Source organism: Xyrauchen texanus, chromosome 39, assembly GCF_025860055.1.
Source record: "Xyrauchen texanus isolate HMW12.3.18 chromosome 39, RBS_HiC_50CHRs, whole genome shotgun sequence".
NCBI lineage: Eukaryota > Metazoa > Chordata > Actinopteri > Cypriniformes > Catostomidae > Xyrauchen > Xyrauchen texanus.
This window is the reverse complement of record NC_068314.1, coordinates 32,667,454-32,684,266: the sequence shown is the minus strand read 5'-3', so window position 1 is coordinate 32,684,266 and position 16,813 is coordinate 32,667,454. Positions and strand designations below refer to the sequence as shown.

At 41.0% G+C, this 16,813-nt stretch overlaps 1 protein-coding gene and 1 long non-coding RNA gene across 3 annotated transcripts in view; one reads left to right on the top strand and one right to left on the bottom strand.

The window, feature by feature from the left end:
* Positions 1-16,813, top strand: part of LOC127632738 (lysine-specific demethylase phf2) — a 49,064-nt gene that overhangs the window by 20,893 nt on the left and 11,358 nt on the right. For both annotated transcript variants that reach the window (XM_052111484.1, XM_052111485.1), the window contains exons 11-17: positions 528-617; positions 764-1,099; positions 1,240-1,359; positions 2,109-2,224; positions 13,002-13,180; positions 13,839-13,906; positions 14,679-14,848. In XM_052111484.1, coding sequence (XP_051967444.1) covers positions 528-617; positions 764-1,099; positions 1,240-1,359; positions 2,109-2,224; positions 13,002-13,180; positions 13,839-13,906; positions 14,679-14,848 — 1,079 coding nt within the window. The remainder of the gene's footprint in view (positions 1-527; positions 618-763; positions 1,100-1,239; positions 1,360-2,108; positions 2,225-13,001; positions 13,181-13,838; positions 13,907-14,678; positions 14,849-16,813) is intronic.
* The window catches only part of LOC127632739 (uncharacterized), a 45,693-nt gene continuing 30,249 nt past the window's right edge, over positions 1,370-16,813 (bottom strand). Inside the window, exon 3 of the long non-coding RNA XR_007969132.1 lies at positions 1,370-2,037. This is a non-coding gene — a long non-coding RNA (uncharacterized LOC127632739). The remainder of the gene's footprint in view (positions 2,038-16,813) is intronic.

Here is a 16,813-nt window from a genome sequence, read left to right as displayed (position 1 = left end):
GATGCGGTTTACTGTGCAACGAAAATCCAAATAATAGCCCGAAAAAGAAAAAACATTTGGTGCATAATACAGGACTAAAACTATGAAGAAGTCTGCAACACACCAAGGGGTCTTATTTCGGTGTTCTCAGCTCACACATACACTCAAACATGCACTCTAACAGTAATCTACAATGTATTACAATATAGATGGTATAAAGTAAACATGACCATATAGGCAATATAATAAAGTAAATAATCCTCAATAAAACTGTTCACCTCTCGGCGTAGATTTTTGCAGACCGATAGTTCCAAAAAGCAACTATCGGTGCCGATATATATGTAAAACCGATATAATGGTAAAACCGATATATCGGTCAACCTCTAGATGTCACAGCTAAACAGCTCTTTTTTTTTTAGAAAGAACTGCATGACTTGAATTTGAGTTGTGTTTTATTTGTTGTTTTTCTCTAAATTTGACCTTTTCTACTATTGTAGTTTAATTGATTTAAATTATGTAATTTGAAGATGACTCACTTTTTCACAAAGGCACTTTTAGAACATGAGGACGAGCTCCCAGAAAACATGAAGCCAGCACAGCTCATTAAAGACCTTGCCAAAGAGATTCGGATTTCAGAGGTGAGCGCCTACAGTGTACATGTCACATAAATACAGTATGCTCGTTGATTTTGTAAGAGACCTTGGGTCTCATTCACAAACCGTGTGTGTCGACGTATTTAAGCGTGTTAAATAGAGTGAATGTTTTGACAAAATCTTTGATTCAGAATGCAACAAAAGCCATAAAGAGTGAGCCCAGCAACTCCAAGCCCCCAGCAGAGGAACCCCCATCGGCTCTATCAGACTCCGAAGAGCCCATGTCCCCTGCCCAAATCTCCAGTCCCCAGCCAGCCAGGAAGAAAGCCACAAGGCCACCAAAACCTCCTAAACCACCCAAAATGCCCAAGGCGCCCAAGCCACCGAAAGTACCCAAAATAAAAGAGGCTGGCAAGAAGAAAGGAAAGAAAGCAAAAGGCATTTTACCTGAGAAAAAGCCCTCAAGTCTGGCAGCTCTTGAATCCCATGCGAAGGACATCCTGAGCAAGATGGACCAACCCAAAAAAGTAATGGTTAACAGAAATACAGCAGTTGGTAGTCAGTGAGTCTGACTCAATGCGTACAAATAGTAATAAATGCTCATACATAGTAAGTAACTTTATCCATTTTATTTGTATATAATGGACATCTTCTTATCATTCCACAGGTGGCAAAGACTGGGTTTAGTATTTTGGAAAAAGAAACAAATAAACCAAACGACATGGAGAAGTTTGATATGATTCGAGATCACAATAAGAACAAGACAGAGGCAAAATGGAAATATAAGGTATGTTTGTTATGTTATGTTTATGATAGAGATCGACCGATAATGTTTTTTCACAACCGATACAATACAGCTGTTTATGTTTCAGTTAATCGCTGTGCAAAACTGATTTTTCGCTCTGCATTGTTGTGTAACACGAACATAATCATTTCCTTTATTGCAACGTGAGGCTTTGAAATTCCACGCAAATGATACCAAACCCTGTCAAGTTGAAAAGTAGCACAGAAGGGTTTAGTATCATCCAGAAGTGATTTGCACATTTCAGATCAAAGCAATCAACAGAAATAACTCTACAGCTCAGTCACTGTTTTTGTTCTGGGCTCATCAAAGCAGCAGCAGAACTGTTCACCCAGGCTTTAAGTTTACCAAATGCTATGTCATATCCCCGGCACACCAGCTAAGTATTTGCATATGCCTTTATTTATTGCTTTTGAAAATGGGCATGTTTTGTCATTATTGTTGGATAACATGGGATGGGGGAATCAGTGTCAGACAACTCTGGAATGTTTGTAGTTGCTCCAAGTCTCCTGATCCGAGTGGTCCTTTGCAGCTCTCCAAACATTTGCAGATGGAGTTAAATCTCTGTTAGATGCTCTTCAAGGTCATCAGCCACAATGACTTCAGTCTTTGAAGTTTGATCATTGTAGACTTGGCTGACAGATAACAGCGAACAGCATAGACCTGTCAAGTGTGTGAAAGGGGAAAAGTTTCAACATACTGATTATTGTTTGCGTTTTCTTTCCATCTTGCAGAACAGCAAACCTGATTCGTTATTAAAAATGGAAGAAGAGCACAAATTTGACAAAACCCCTCTCAGCTATAAAGACAATAAATTTGCCTTTTCAATGTCGAATAAGAAGTTGTTGGGGTAAGTGCATGAGCAAGTGCTTGAACATATTTTATTTTATTACCACTTTCCATTAAGCATGGCTGGTTAAAATCTATGTAAAGTAGGGTTGGGTGAAAAATGTACCCACCAATGCTGTATCGATCCACACAAATTCATAATTAAAATGTAAAAATTAAATAGATAAAGTTTGTGGACAAACGATGATGTTGGCTTGACAAAGCATTGACTTAAAGTTAAACCTGGTTTTAAATGTTTGAAGGTTGATGGTTATATATACACATTACTGTGAGACAAACAACCAATCAGCCTTGACAGACAGATAGACAGACAGACTGATTAGATAGATACAAACATACAGTTGAAGTCAGAAGTTTACATACACTTAGTTGGAAGTCATTAAAACTCATTTTCTAACCACTCCACAGATTTAATATTAGCAAACTATAGTTCTGGCATGTCATTTAGGGCATCTACTTTGTGCATGACACAAGTCATTTTTCCAACAATTGTTTACAGACAAATTGTTTCACTTTTAATTGACTTTATCACAATTCCAGTGGGCCAGAAGTTTACATAACTGTGCCTTTAAGCAGCTTGGAAAATTCCAGAAAATTATGTCAAGCCTTTAGCCAATTAGCTTCTGATAGGAAGTGTACTGAATTGGAGGTGTACCTGTGGATTTAAAAATCAAAAGAAATCAGCTAAGACCTCAGAAAAAAATTGTGGACTTCCACAATTCTGGTTCATACTATTCTTCACAAAATAGATGGCATCATTAGGAAGGAAAATGATGTGGGTATATTGAAGCACAGGCCAGCTGACAGTCTTGCCTGGGCCCGGGACAAGATAATCTTAGATGGGCCCCTCCATGCCCAGATCTCTCCTTTTCCCTTGCTCTTCCTCTCCTGTTCCCCTCCTCCGCTCTTCCTCTCCTGTTCCTCTCCTCTGCTCTTCCTCTCCTGTTCCCCTCCTCTGCTCTTCCTCTCCTGTTCCCCTCCTCTGCTCTTCCCCTCCTCTGCTCTTCCTCTCCTGTTCCCCTCCTCTGCTCTTCCCCTCCTCTGCTCTTCCTCTCCTGTTCCCCTCCTCTGCTCTTCCTCTCCTGTTCCTCTCCTCTGCTCTTCCTCTCCTGTTCCCCTCCTCTGCTCTTCCTCTCCTGTTCCTCTCCTCTTCCTCTCCTGTTCCCCTCCTCTGCTCTTCCTCTCCTGTTCCCTTCCTCTCTTGTTCTTCTCCCCTCCTCTGCTCTTCCTCTCCTGTTCCCCTCCTCTGCTCTTCCTCTCCTGTTCCTCTCCTCTGCTCTTCCTCTCCTGTTCCCCTCCTCTGCTCTTCCTCTCCTGTTCCCCTCCTCTCCTCTTCCTCTCTTGTTCTTCTCCCCTCCTCTGCTCTTCCTCTCCTGTTCCCCACCTCTGCTCTTCCTCTCCTGTTCCCCTCCTCTGCTCTTCCTCTCTTGTTCTTCTCCCCTCCTCTGCTCTTCCTCTCCTGTTCTCCTCCTCTGCTCTTCCTCTCCTGTTCCCCTCCTCTGCTCTTCCTCTCTTGTTCTTCTCCCCTCCTCTGCTCTTCCTCTCCTGTTCCCCTCCTCTGCTCTTCCTCTCCTGTTCCCCTCCTCTGCTCTTCCTCTCTTGTTCTTCTCCCCTCCTCTGCTCTTCCTCTCCTGTTCTCCTCCTCTGCTCTTCCTCTCCTGTTCCCCTCCTCTGCTCTTCCTCTCTTGTTCTTCTCCCCTCCTCTGCTCTTCCTCTCCTGTTCCCCTCCTCTGCTCTTCCTCTCCTGTTCCCCTCCTCTGCTATTCCTCTCCTGTTCCTCTCCCCTCCTCTGTTCTTCCTCTCTGACAGAGCTACCAAACTCAACTGTTTCTGTCAAAGATAACGCATCACTCTCTCTGTCACCTGACTGCAGCTGGATCTCTCTCCTCTCTGTCTCATCCTCTCTGACGGAGCTACCAAACTCAACTGTTTCTGTCAAAGATAACGTGTTGTGTCAGGCTCTTATACTAGAGATGCACCAATTACAATTTTCTAGGCCAATTCTGATTTTAGCCGATTCCGTTGTTCTAACCACTTTACAGCAGACTTCCATTTTTTTACTTTATAAAAACCATATACTTTTACCCAAACTGAATAATAAAAACACGTTTAAATGGGTACATTTTCTATAAATGTTTTCATTTTTTTTTCTGACATAGCCTACTGCAGTTCTTGTTAAAACATACTAGACATGCAAAATCTGTGCATTTTGGGCACTTTTTGTGTGAAATCATATTTATTTTTTGTCCATCAAAAGTGTGCTTTCACTTTTAATTAAGCATGAGCAGCGCAGCAAAAATAGACTCGGATCTGGCCCATTATCTGTTCACCGATGCCAACAGTGACGCATTTCAGCCGGCTTTTTATTTCTCATCTCCATAAATATATCTAGTAGTAAAGCTAATGCAAGGGCTAGAAATCAATGAATTCTTTGCTAATACTTCCTCGTCATCATGGAGAGCGCAGTTCGCACCGCTTTCTCCTTTCCACAAGCGCGTGCTCTCCGTGGCGTCTGTCGTTGCTATGCAACAATGAACTTGCGCGCCTGTAAAACGAGCGCGCCGCGTCGCTATTATGAGCTAATATCCAAAATATTTCCATATGTGTCTCTTTCCTCCTTTCTTATCAACAAGTGGATTTACAGCCACCACATCAGCAGCACCGCCGGTCGCAATGTCTCAGCACTTTTATGAAGAGGACGCAACTGCACGCGCTTCGGGCATGCACGCGCATCAAGTACCGGGTTTGAGAAAACCTGGTACCGTGGCGTGACGTTTAAAACAAAATTAGTACCGACTTGGTACCGGGTCTTTGACAACACTCATAAACGTTGGCTGCGCTGTTTCTTACCTTGCTCTACGTTGACTTTACTAACGTTAGTTCCAGCTTCTCCGTCACCACCTTTTTTAAAATATTTGTTTAGGACATCTCGAAGGCCTCTATTTTCTTCTTCCTTCTTCTCTTTTCTTTTCTTTTCTGAGCACCAGACTTGTGCTGACCGGACATTTTGATCGTAACGTTAGCCTACTGAACTTCAAATCAAATGACAACATCAAATTTTGATCAGTGGCCAAACCATTTTTGTTTTGGGGGTGGGCGGGGTTCTTGACCACTATTTCAAGGACAATTAGGAAGAAAACAAATAAAAAGCTTTCATGTAACTGAAATATTAGATATTTTTTCCACAAATATGCCTATTTTATTTATTTTTTAACAATTATTCCATAATTTAATGAGGGCCCAGTTCTGGGCCCCCCCTCCTACCCTGGGCCCGGGACAACAGACCCGTTTGTCCCCCCCTGTCGGCGGGCCTGTTGAAGCAATATCTCAAGACATCAGCCAGGAAGTTAAAGCTCGCAAATGGGTCTTCCAAATGGACAATGACCCCAAGTGTACCTCCAAAGTTGTGGCAAAATGGCTTAAGGGGAACAATGTCAAGGTATTGGAGTGGCCATCACAAAGTCCTGACCTCAACCTGATAGAAAATTTGTGTGCAGAAATGAATTTCCTGTGCGAGCAAGGAGGCCAATAAACCTGACTCCGTTACACCAGTTCTGTCTGGAGGAATGGGCCACATTTCCAGCAAATTATTGTGAGAAGCTTGTGGAAGGCTACCCAAAACATTTGGCCCAGGTTAAATAATTTAAAGGCAATGCTACCAAATACTAACAAAGTGTATGTAAACTTCTGACCCACTGGGAATGTGATGAAAGAAATAAAAGCTGAAAGAAATAATTCTCTCTACTATTATTCTGATATCTCACATTCTTAAAATAAATTAGTGATCCTAACTGACCTAAGACAGGAAATGTTTTCTACCATTACAGTTTTTCTCAATCGCTTTGGCAAATTTTTTGGAAACAATTACTTAACGTTCTCTAAACTGTAAGTGCAATCGTCACAACTTTTTATGGGACATGACAACTCTATTGCATGTCTGCAAATTGTAGTAACTTACCCAAAACTTTTAATTCATGCTTCAAAACATAGTGTGTAGGTAAATTGACCAATGCCACCAAAATGAAAAGTTTTTTTTGTCATCGTGTAAGTCATACTGGTCAAAAAGTTTAGATGTTTTTTCACTATGGTAGTCAACCCTGGAAATATTTGTTATATACAAATTTCATATTTGTTCTACTTTTTTGTTGACACTGACTGCTTACTGTACTATACAGGAATGACAGTTTTGTCTAGCTGAATGCTATTGTGTGTCACACTGAGCTTTTTAGATACTGAATTTCAACAGTAGGTAAAACTTTACTGGGAAAAGTCAATTCTTTACACAGAAAAGGGATATGCACATTTGTATGTATACAGTAAATTTATTTTGTAGCAGTGTTACATGTAAACAGAAAATTCATATTTGCATGTACTTTTTTGCATATTTCATTGCACATACATGTATACATTTGATAATTGATTAGATCATTTTGCATGTGATGGCACACATGATGAATTAATATTTAGAAGTTGTTAAGAGTATGACAATTTCACTGAGAATAAACTCAGTTGATTTTGATCAGCAAGCCATGTGCATTTAGTTATTGTGCAAATTGTAGACAATTGTCAAGCTCCGGTGAGTTTGCCGGTTTGTTTTGTTTGTCTTGTCTTTTTCTCTCCCTCATGTCTCACAGGTGCGGTTGGCATGCATGACTGGTGTTTCCATGGGAACATTGATTGTTCCTGGGGGAATGCTGATCATGTCACTGATTAGCGTGCCAAGCAACACCTGTTCTCCTCTAATTCACTCCCTTCTTAAGCCCTTTGTTTTCGCAGTATCTTTGCTAGATTATTGTTTGATGTTGAGTAGCTTACTTCACTCTCTCTGCCTAGTTGGTCCTGTCTCGTGTATCTGTTGGATGCCCGCGTGTCGGGTGTGTGTTTGCCTTCCAGTTTTGCTGCATGTCAGCTGATCTTCCACAAAGGATACCTCATCTCTGCCCGTGTGTCGGTGGTAAGATTGCCCATTCTCAGCTGGGCGTTGTTCTGCACCTCACTAAGCTTCAACGGAGGATTCTATGAATCTATTACTGACTTCCACAATACACACACTTATCCTACAAACACACTTTTCACGGATTGCCCCTTGTGTGGCTACAGTGTGCTTGCTTATCGAAGATCACTTCCTGCTGCTGCAGCCGGTGCCGGGATCTTCGACATTCCACAACTCAGTAACTGCTCATATTTGTTGTTAATATATCTCAGCAGGGAGATTTTTCTAGGACGTAATCAGGATCAAATCTCTGCTTCGAACCGAGATCTGGAGATGATGGCTTCGCAGCTCGCCGAGCTCACCTCCGTGTTGCAGCAGCTCCGCCTATCGTCTGATGCTGGACCCTCTCAGGAAGCTTCCTTACTGGCTCCTGGATGCTTTGAAGCCAGCATTCCTCCTCCAGCACCGTATTCAGGTGAGGATGAATCCTGTAGCGCATTCCTGTTGCAATGTTCCCTGTTCTTCACATTATAGCCCTACACTTTCGTGTCGGATATGAAGTTGGCTTGTGTAATTCCGCTCCTCACTGGAAGGGCTGGTGAATGGGGCATTGCCATTTGGGACAACAGACATCCCTGCTGCACTTCCTATCATGCCTTTACCATGGAGCTCCACCGAGTGTTTGATCACTCTGCTCAAGGTCGGGAGGCGGCGAGGGCCTTATCTGGATTTTCTCAAGGAGATCGACGAGTCTCAGTTTATGCGACTGAATTTCGCATCCTAACTACTACTTGTGAGTGGAATGACCACGAAATATGGGACTGATTTCTGCTTAAGATTTGCCTCTGGGCTTCAATGACTGTGGATTTGGCTATCCGAGTCAATCAACGCCTGACCCTATGCTGTCATTGCTGATTTCCACCTACCCTGGCAGCTGATCCTCCTATTCTGTCTGCTTTTTAAGTCAATTTACCAGTATCACAGCCTGACACGCTAGAACCCAAATCTCACATAAAGAGAAACAGCGACGTCTCATTAATGGACTATGTTTTTATTGTGCTCGTTCTGATCATCTCTCTGCTTCCTGTCCAGTTAAAAGTCACCGCTCATCGTTAGGAGAGGGGTCAATGGCGAGCGCTACGCCACTGTCAGTCATTACTCAATCCACAAAGCCAGTCACCTTCGTCTCTGGGAATCATACGGAGCTGTTGTCCTTCTACCTGATTCAATCTCCAACAACACTGGTAGTGTTGGGGCATCCTTGGTTGGTAATGCACAACCCATACATAGACTGGTCAACCAACACTATGCCTGCTTGGAGTCCTTATTGTTTGTCTTAACTCTGCTGTTTCCCCTGTCCAGACTTGTGTTTCTTTGCAAGATGGACTTATCCGGATTACCGTTGACATACCATGACTTGAGGGCGGTGTTCAGGTGGTCTTGTGTTGCAACCCTTCCTCATCATCACCTGCACGACTTGATTGAACTGCAATTGCGATTGAACTGCTTCCTGGCATCTCGCCGCTTCGGGAACAGCTGTATTCACTCTCAGCTCCCGAGAGGGAGGTCATGAAGAGGGAGGTCATGAATAGGTATATCAATGATTCTCTGGCAGCCGGTTTTATCCGCCCTTTCTCATCACAGGCGGGGCTGGGTTCTTGTGGAGAAGGATAGCTCGCTTAGACCCTGTATAGATTATCGGGGGCTGAATGACATCATGGTGAAGAATCGCTATCCTTTGCCGTTAATGTCCTCAGCCTCGAACTGTTGCAGGGAGTGTCCGTCTTAATGAAGTTGTACTTACGCAACGCTTATCACCTTGTCCGGATTTGTAAGGGGGATGTGTGGAAGATGGCTTTTAACACCCATGCGGGCACTTTGAATACTTGGTTATGCCTTTCGGATTGGCCAACGTACCCGCCGTCTTCCAGAGGCTCGTGAATGATGTGCTTTGAGACATGGTTGATCATTTTGTGTTTGTCTATCTTGATGATATTTTGATCTTCTCCCAGAATATCCAGGAGCATGTGCAGCACATCAGGCAGGTGCTTAAGTGACTGCTAGTGATTTAGCTGTTCGTCAAGGCAGAGAAGTGCGATTTTCATGCACAGTCGTTTCCGTTCCTGGGGTTCATCGTTTCTTCCAAGGGGGTGTGCATGGACCTGGCTAAGGTTAGAGCTGTCTCTGATTGCAGAGGTTTCTGGGGTTCGCTAATTTTTATCTGAGATTTATAAGGAACTACTGTCAACTCGCTGCATCTCTGACGGACCTCACCTCCACACACACGCTGACTTTTGTTGGTCCACACAAGCTAAATTAAAAGAGCGGTTTTCTACCGCACCCGCAGTTCGTGGTGGAGGTGGATGCGTCCGAGTTTGGTGTCAGAGCTCTCCCTCAGATGGAAAGATGCATCTGTGTGCCTTTTTTTGCACCACTTAAAACTAGCTAAATTAAATTATGACATCGGCAACCGATATTTATTGGTTGGCCAGTTGGCCTTGGGCGAGTTGACTAGAGGGTTTGGGGGTACCTTTTGTGGTCTGGACAGATCATAAGAACCTAGAGTATATTCGTAGCGACAAATGCCTCAACATTAGACAGGCTCACTGGGCACTATTTTTCAAGCGATTCAATTGCGTTCTTTCTTATCGCCCGGGCTCTAAAAATGTCATGCCCGACTACGTATCTCGATATTTTGAGGTCGAAAACACCACCGCCCAACTGGATACCATTCTACCCGCCACTCGTGCGGTGGGAGTAGTATCCTGCAAGGTGAAGGCTAAAGTCTGTGCTGCATTGCAAAACACATGCACAGCGAGCCGGTTATTTGTTACACGATCTGCCCGGATGCACGTCCTACAGTGTGGTCACTCATCCAACGTCCAGACTCTTATAGCCTCTTGCCCCATTTGTGCGACTAATAAGATGTCCTGTGAACCCCCAGCCGGGCTCCTACAACCACTGCCTGTCCCTTCAGACCCTGGTCTCACATAGCGATGGATTTCGTAACTGGTCTCCCCCCCTCCCATGGCAACACCGTTGTTTTGACTGTAGTGGACCGGTTCTCGAAGGCGGCTCATTTCATTCCCCTCCCCAAATTGCCTTCAGTGAGGGAGACAGCAGTTGCAGTAATTAACCACGTCTTCTGCATTCATGGCCCCCCCAGCTGATGTGGTTTCTGACAGAGGCCCCCAATTTATGTCATGTTTTTGGGCAGAATTCTGTCGACAGCCGGGGCTATGGTGAGTTTGTCCTCTGGGTTTAATCCCCAGACAAATGGGCAAGCAGAGCGGGCAAATCAGGAGCAGAAAAAGGCCCTGCATTGTGTGGCCTCCCGTAATCCATCTTCATGGAGCGATCATTTAGACTGGGTCGAGTATGCTCACAACTCCTTTCAGTCATTGTCTACGGGGTACCGGCACCGGGCTAAGGCCCCAGCTTACATGTGCGGACAGAAGGTTTGGCTGTCCTCCAAGGACATCCCGCTCTGACTCCCTCGCCAAGGTCATTAGTCCGGTGGGATTCCGTCTCAAACTACCTCCATACCTCAAATGTATTCACCCCGTTTTCCAAGTCTGGGTACAGTCAAACTACGGTGAGTTTGCCGGGTTTTTTTGTTTGTCTTGTCATTTTCTCTCCCTCATGTCTCGCAGGTGCGGCTGACATGCATGATTGGTGTTTCCATGGGAACATTGTTTGTTCTTGGGAAAATGTTGATCATGCCACTGATTAGCGTGCCGAGCATCTTGCTTACTGGAGATCGCTTCCTGCTGCCGGTGTCGGGATCTTCAACATTCCACAACTCAGTGACTGCTCTTATTTGTTGTAAATAAATCCTTTGAACTATTCCTCTGCTCTTGGATCTGTTTGTCTCGCTATCATTCGTTACAACAATTGTACTTACTCTTTTGCACACATGTGCCAAATCACATGCAATTTGCTTAAATTAATAAGAAATTCAAATCTGGTGTGAACAAGAAATTCATTGTTCAGAGATCTAAAGTTAATGTTTAAAAAATTATAATTATCAATCGAGAGTTGAGCCAAAGTGGTTGAGGAAAACTCTAAAAGTCAGGAGTTGTCTAAGGTGTATGTAAACTTCTGACTGTAGCTGTCAATAAATGGGTGTCGCGTTCCAATTTGAGCTGCACACACTGGTGCTACTACACAAATAAGCGGTTTATAATGTTCATGTCAACGCATCCAGTATAGACAGCCTCAAGCTGCTGCGTTGCATCAACGGATACGCCCAGTGTAGATAGGGTGATAGACGTACATTTTTTGACAGTTTGAATTCATGAACATTCTGTTGACTTGTTTGAACATTCCATCAAAGCAGGTCTATGGGATTTAATAAAAAAATAAATGTGGTCATCCGCTGTGCGAAAATGAAGTTCGATCATTTAGAAAAGATTTCCATAAAAATTCAGAACAGCCTGAAGGTCTGTGCAAAGTTTGGAGGATGTATCTTAAAAGTAGGAGATACTCTTGATAATTTTGATCTGGGTTTCGGGAATTTGGAAGAACCCTAAACCATGTCTGTAGTATACCAGCAGTAATTATTGATCATTGTGTTTATTGAAAAACATACCCATGACAAAACATTACAGAGAACCACTATGTGCATGCTGAGGGTGCGTTCGCAGTGGCAAACGGTATATACAACAAAAGATCATGATCACGTAAATGTTTGAGCAGACATATTTTAGTATGGCTATTATGAGGAATCTTTACTCAGAATTTGAAAACAAGCTACCTTAACTCGCCAAAGATGTACACTCCGATGTTGTTGTTGATAAATTGAGATGCAGTGAGAATCTGATGACTCAAAATAAAACAAAATCCCTAATGTTAACACAATCATTATAAAGTTACTATTTTATGCATCCATTATAACAATTTATTGCTTTCACTAAGGCCGTCGATTAAACACATTAATTTAGTGCAGTTATTTAAATACAAAAATAACATGTTAAAAACATTAACTCAATTAATCATGTCCCCAGACTGTAATGTGGAATATTCCATCCTACCTTTGGAGTGATTCACACTTTATGTACCACCTGTTTTCAGCAGGGGGCTGTAAGAGAAACTCCAGCTGTATAGGCAATGTGCAGCTGTACAGACAACAAACCACACTCAGGTTTCGTCAACACTCGTGACAGCACAAGATGAGGGTGCATTCTTGCATTTAAATAAAGCTGAACAGTGCGTAATTCCAAACGTGGTGATCACAAGACAAGATACGTTTAATTGACAACCTTAAACCGATGTGTTTATGAGGTGACGCATGTGTACAATGAAACATCCTTTGAAAAGTCCTTATTATAAATCTATCTCTTACAGATTGATGAATTTAATTGCAAAATGGATTGCTGTAGACTGTACATCAATGATAGGCTTATTTTCAATAACATGAAAATAAATCATATAATGTTTGTGATGTGGTTGTTGTTGTTTTTGTCTGTATTGTCACCATCTGCACCATGGAAAATTCCTTGTATTTTGTTATATACAAAATATAACAAAAAACACTTTTTTAAAATTGTTTTAATGATTTACTCATCTGCCAAAAATAATGTAATGCATTTTAATGATCATATCTATAATATATTTGTAATTATTAAAAAATAACTATTTATAATTATTTAATCACTATATATTGGATTATTGTTAATAAAGGGGCTTTCACAGCAAATATTAATAAATGTGATACATTTAATTTAATTTAATTACAAATATGAATCGATTGACAGCCCTAGTTTATAAGCACCAAATTGCTTCTCAAAGAATTGCCTTTTCTGATGACAAACTAATGAGCTCTTCTATCATCTGGTTTTCTCAGATCAAAGACTCTCAAGCCCCAGACCAACTCCAGTGTTTTTGGTTCAATACAAAACATTAAGGAAGAAAAGCCCAAGCCTGTGAAAGACGAGTACGAGTATGTTTCAGATGAAGGGGAGCTTAAGATTGATGAATTCCCAATCCGGAGAAAAAAGAATGCAGTCAAAAGAGAGTTTTCCTGTAAGGTTTTATGATGTGTGATCTGAGCCAGGATGGTTTCCTATTTAAATAAAACAAAACTTAAGTGACATGAAAAGGGAATCAAAAAATTATTACGCACTCCATAATCAGGCCCAGGTGGAATCTGCATTTTCTGCACTGATTTTGGGTAAATGTATTATAAATGTGTTAAGCAGAGTACTACACTTTTATTAGTAGCTGAAAGCATTATCAAATATTTAAAGGTGAAGTGTGTAATTTCTGTGCCACTAGCAACATCAAATGGAATTGGAAAAATAATGTTGCCCAAGCACTCCCTGACTGTCATTGGTTGGGCAAACAGATAGTCCATCTCCAAACTCATACCATTGGAGTCAATGTTGCGTGTCAAGCAATGTTTGGAAACACCACAATTATTACCCACCGAGTAGTTTACTTATAATTGACTCTGCATATTATATTGGCATAGGAGAAAATATTTAACTAAAACAAAAATTACACAATTCACCACAATAAACAGACGTTTTTGAAAGACGGGCATTCAAATTTTGTGGAAATCTGCGGCCGCAGATTCTGTGTGGGCCTGCCTTTTAATAGATACACTAGCCTTTTAATAATAAATCTTTCATTTCATGCTGTGCATAAGGATAATGTTGAACATCTGATGTTTATTTTACAGTTTTATCAAACATCAAAGAGCCCATTCAGCCATCAAAAAAGCCAAAGTTACAACCGTCAGTCATAAAGGTAAGCATGGCAACCAATCCAGTGGTATCATTGACAGAACATTAAGAATATTTCACGTTGATCAGAGAATTGTAATAACATTAAAATAATGAACAAATTGGGATGAAATCCAAATCGGCAATCTTTATTTCACAAAGTAGCTGATTAATTCCTTCTGGATGCATTTAAAAGATTGTCTCATACATCCGTAGAGATCACGTGTAGGCTTTCAATTTCCCAACGCAGAGCTGAATAACATACGGTGCAAATCAAAGAGAAAAAGCTGCGAGACGAGCCAAGTAACACCCCAAAACTGACGAAGGAAATGACTGCGGAGTGAATCAAATGAGAGTGAGAAAGTTAATCACGGAAGAGGCTCACATACAAACTGTGTGAGAGGTTACACGAGTCTTAAAGTGTATAGGAGATTTCTAGGATATCCCAATAAAACAAAAAAGCATCGTAACTTTTGATCATACCAGTACGTGTTGAGGTCAGGGTGTAGTTTGCCCTGAAAATGATGCAGACCATTTTTCTTTGGAAAGTGACAAAAATAGCTACTTCTCTATGTTTTGATATATTTACTCATTTTTAAAGACCCCATGAAAATGAGAGTTTTGTGGCTGTTATTCCATGTTTGTTAGATTTGAGGCCAACCAAATTCTTGTGTACTCCTAAATGTTAACAAAATTCACTTTTAGCAGGTAAATGCATTTAACATTTACAGTCTTTTCTGGGCAAACAGAGTGAAAACATTGACGACGATATCAGAATCCATCCATTCTCATTTCAGAGTCCTGATTCGTCTGATGAAGAATCGCTCCACATAGACACGGAGGCCAAGACAGAGGTCAAAGGTCGTAATTCCAAGGTCTCTAAGAAGAAAGCGGGCAGTTCAGCTGGCATTCTCGACCTACTACAGGCCAGCAAACAAGTGGGCGGCATTGACTACACTAACAACAGGTACACAGATGACTGTTGTCCATATTCTTCAAACACTTGAAGCAGTTTTCATTTGCAATTCCATGTAACTCTTGCATTTGTATGAAGATACCTAAAATAGAAAATAGACCTAATTCAGCATATTAGGCACCATATAAAATTTTAGGCTTAGAGTAGAAGTACAGTCTGTTTAATATCTTCGCATTGCTCGTTCAACTGCCTAAAGCCAGTTGAAAAAACTACAGAACGCATGGGTTGTGATAATTAGACATGATCTAGAACATTTAGATGTATGACGTATGAATCCCTCACAGACCTGTTTTCAATTGTCGATTAGTTTGCAGGTTGGCGTATTAACAAATTGCGCAAATGTAAAGAATAGAATGTGCGACGTTTATTATGCAATTTCTCTATATGTAGCCTAGGCTTTATTCAAGGTTTCAAACCACTAAAAAAGACAATCTTTTTAATGCCAAATTGCATATGCCAGTACACAATGTATATTCTAGCCTAGACTTACAGTAAGTCATTAATAAATGTCCCTTGATAATCATTTTTGAAGGTTTTAAGCTGAAATTGGAAAAGTATTTGAGTGGGGCAGAAACATTTTGAGCAAAGTGATAGCGGTGTCTGCACATTAATAGAAAATAGACTAGGTTAAAATATAGATTTTCCAATGCATCACAATGTTCATTTGAACAATTTCTGTATTGATTCTTAAAGCCCAAGGTCGATCTTTTACTCTATGCGGCAACCCTATACAAAGATAGTAAATCACTGGGTTATGCAACCAAATTTGGTACTAAGAATGTTTGTGATTAGCCACTGACTGGTAAACTTTCAGATTTCACTCATCAGTTTTTGAGTAGGATAGAGGCGAAGAAGGTTAAGCACTGAGATCCTTTCACTGCATGTTGAAATTAAGCGTTTGACTCGCTCTGTGTCGAAATCCACACAATCCATTTGTCATTGAATGATGTCTCTTAATACCCTCTCTGTTCTTTACATTCTATTGTTTAACAAAAAAAGAAACAATTAATTTGTAATCACACATAATACGGATGCACTAAAGAAGTGCATCCACTCTCGGTAATATGCACTCACTGGCTGATGCCGGAAGTCTTAAAGAAACAGTACCTATTTAGTACGTGTTCCACATATCAATGTAAATACTTTAGCAAATTGGGCAAAAGATGCATGTAAAACAAAACAAAAAAATATGCAATATAATATATGCAATTTCAAGACATTTGTTGATGGAAAACACTGAAATTTTAAAATTTTCAATGTGATTAAAAACTAATATACAATTTGTAAAATGTGCATTTTACCTTGAAGAGTTGCATAGAACGTCCCTTTATAATTAACAGAATTAGCTGAGAGAGAATTAATTCAAATGTTGGCAAAATGGACAAAGTAACCGAAATATACCCATATGAATCGCTCAAATTGGAATCAAATCGAATCAGGAAATCTGTATCAATACCCAGACCTAATAGGAAAAAATGCCCGTTTGTACCACTTAAGGGACCTGATTTTGGTCATACCTCAATTTTGATGAAATGTGTAGTTACTGCGTTTAGCTTTTGCACGGTAGAATCAGCTGCCATTAAGCTTCAGACACCGATGGAAACTTTGCAGAATTTGAGCTCAGAAATAATACTAGATCCATACATCTTTTGTGATTCATCTGATATATTCTACACTCATTTGACAGACTAGGTAATTTAGGTATGTTTTGTCTTTGACAAACTGCCATGGTGAACAGTTTATACCATGTGTGTTCCTGACCTCTAAAGAACTGAAACTCATAATATTTCTATCTTAACTGTTAGCTCTAAAACTGCACAGTGTAAACAATTCCTATGCAGGCGTTTCTTGAACAATGGCGAAAGTAATGGTTTGCACGGTCCTTTGTCAGCAGTTTACATGTACGAGCATTATTTGTTTAATCCCCCTGCGCTATTAATTTGTCAAATACAGTAA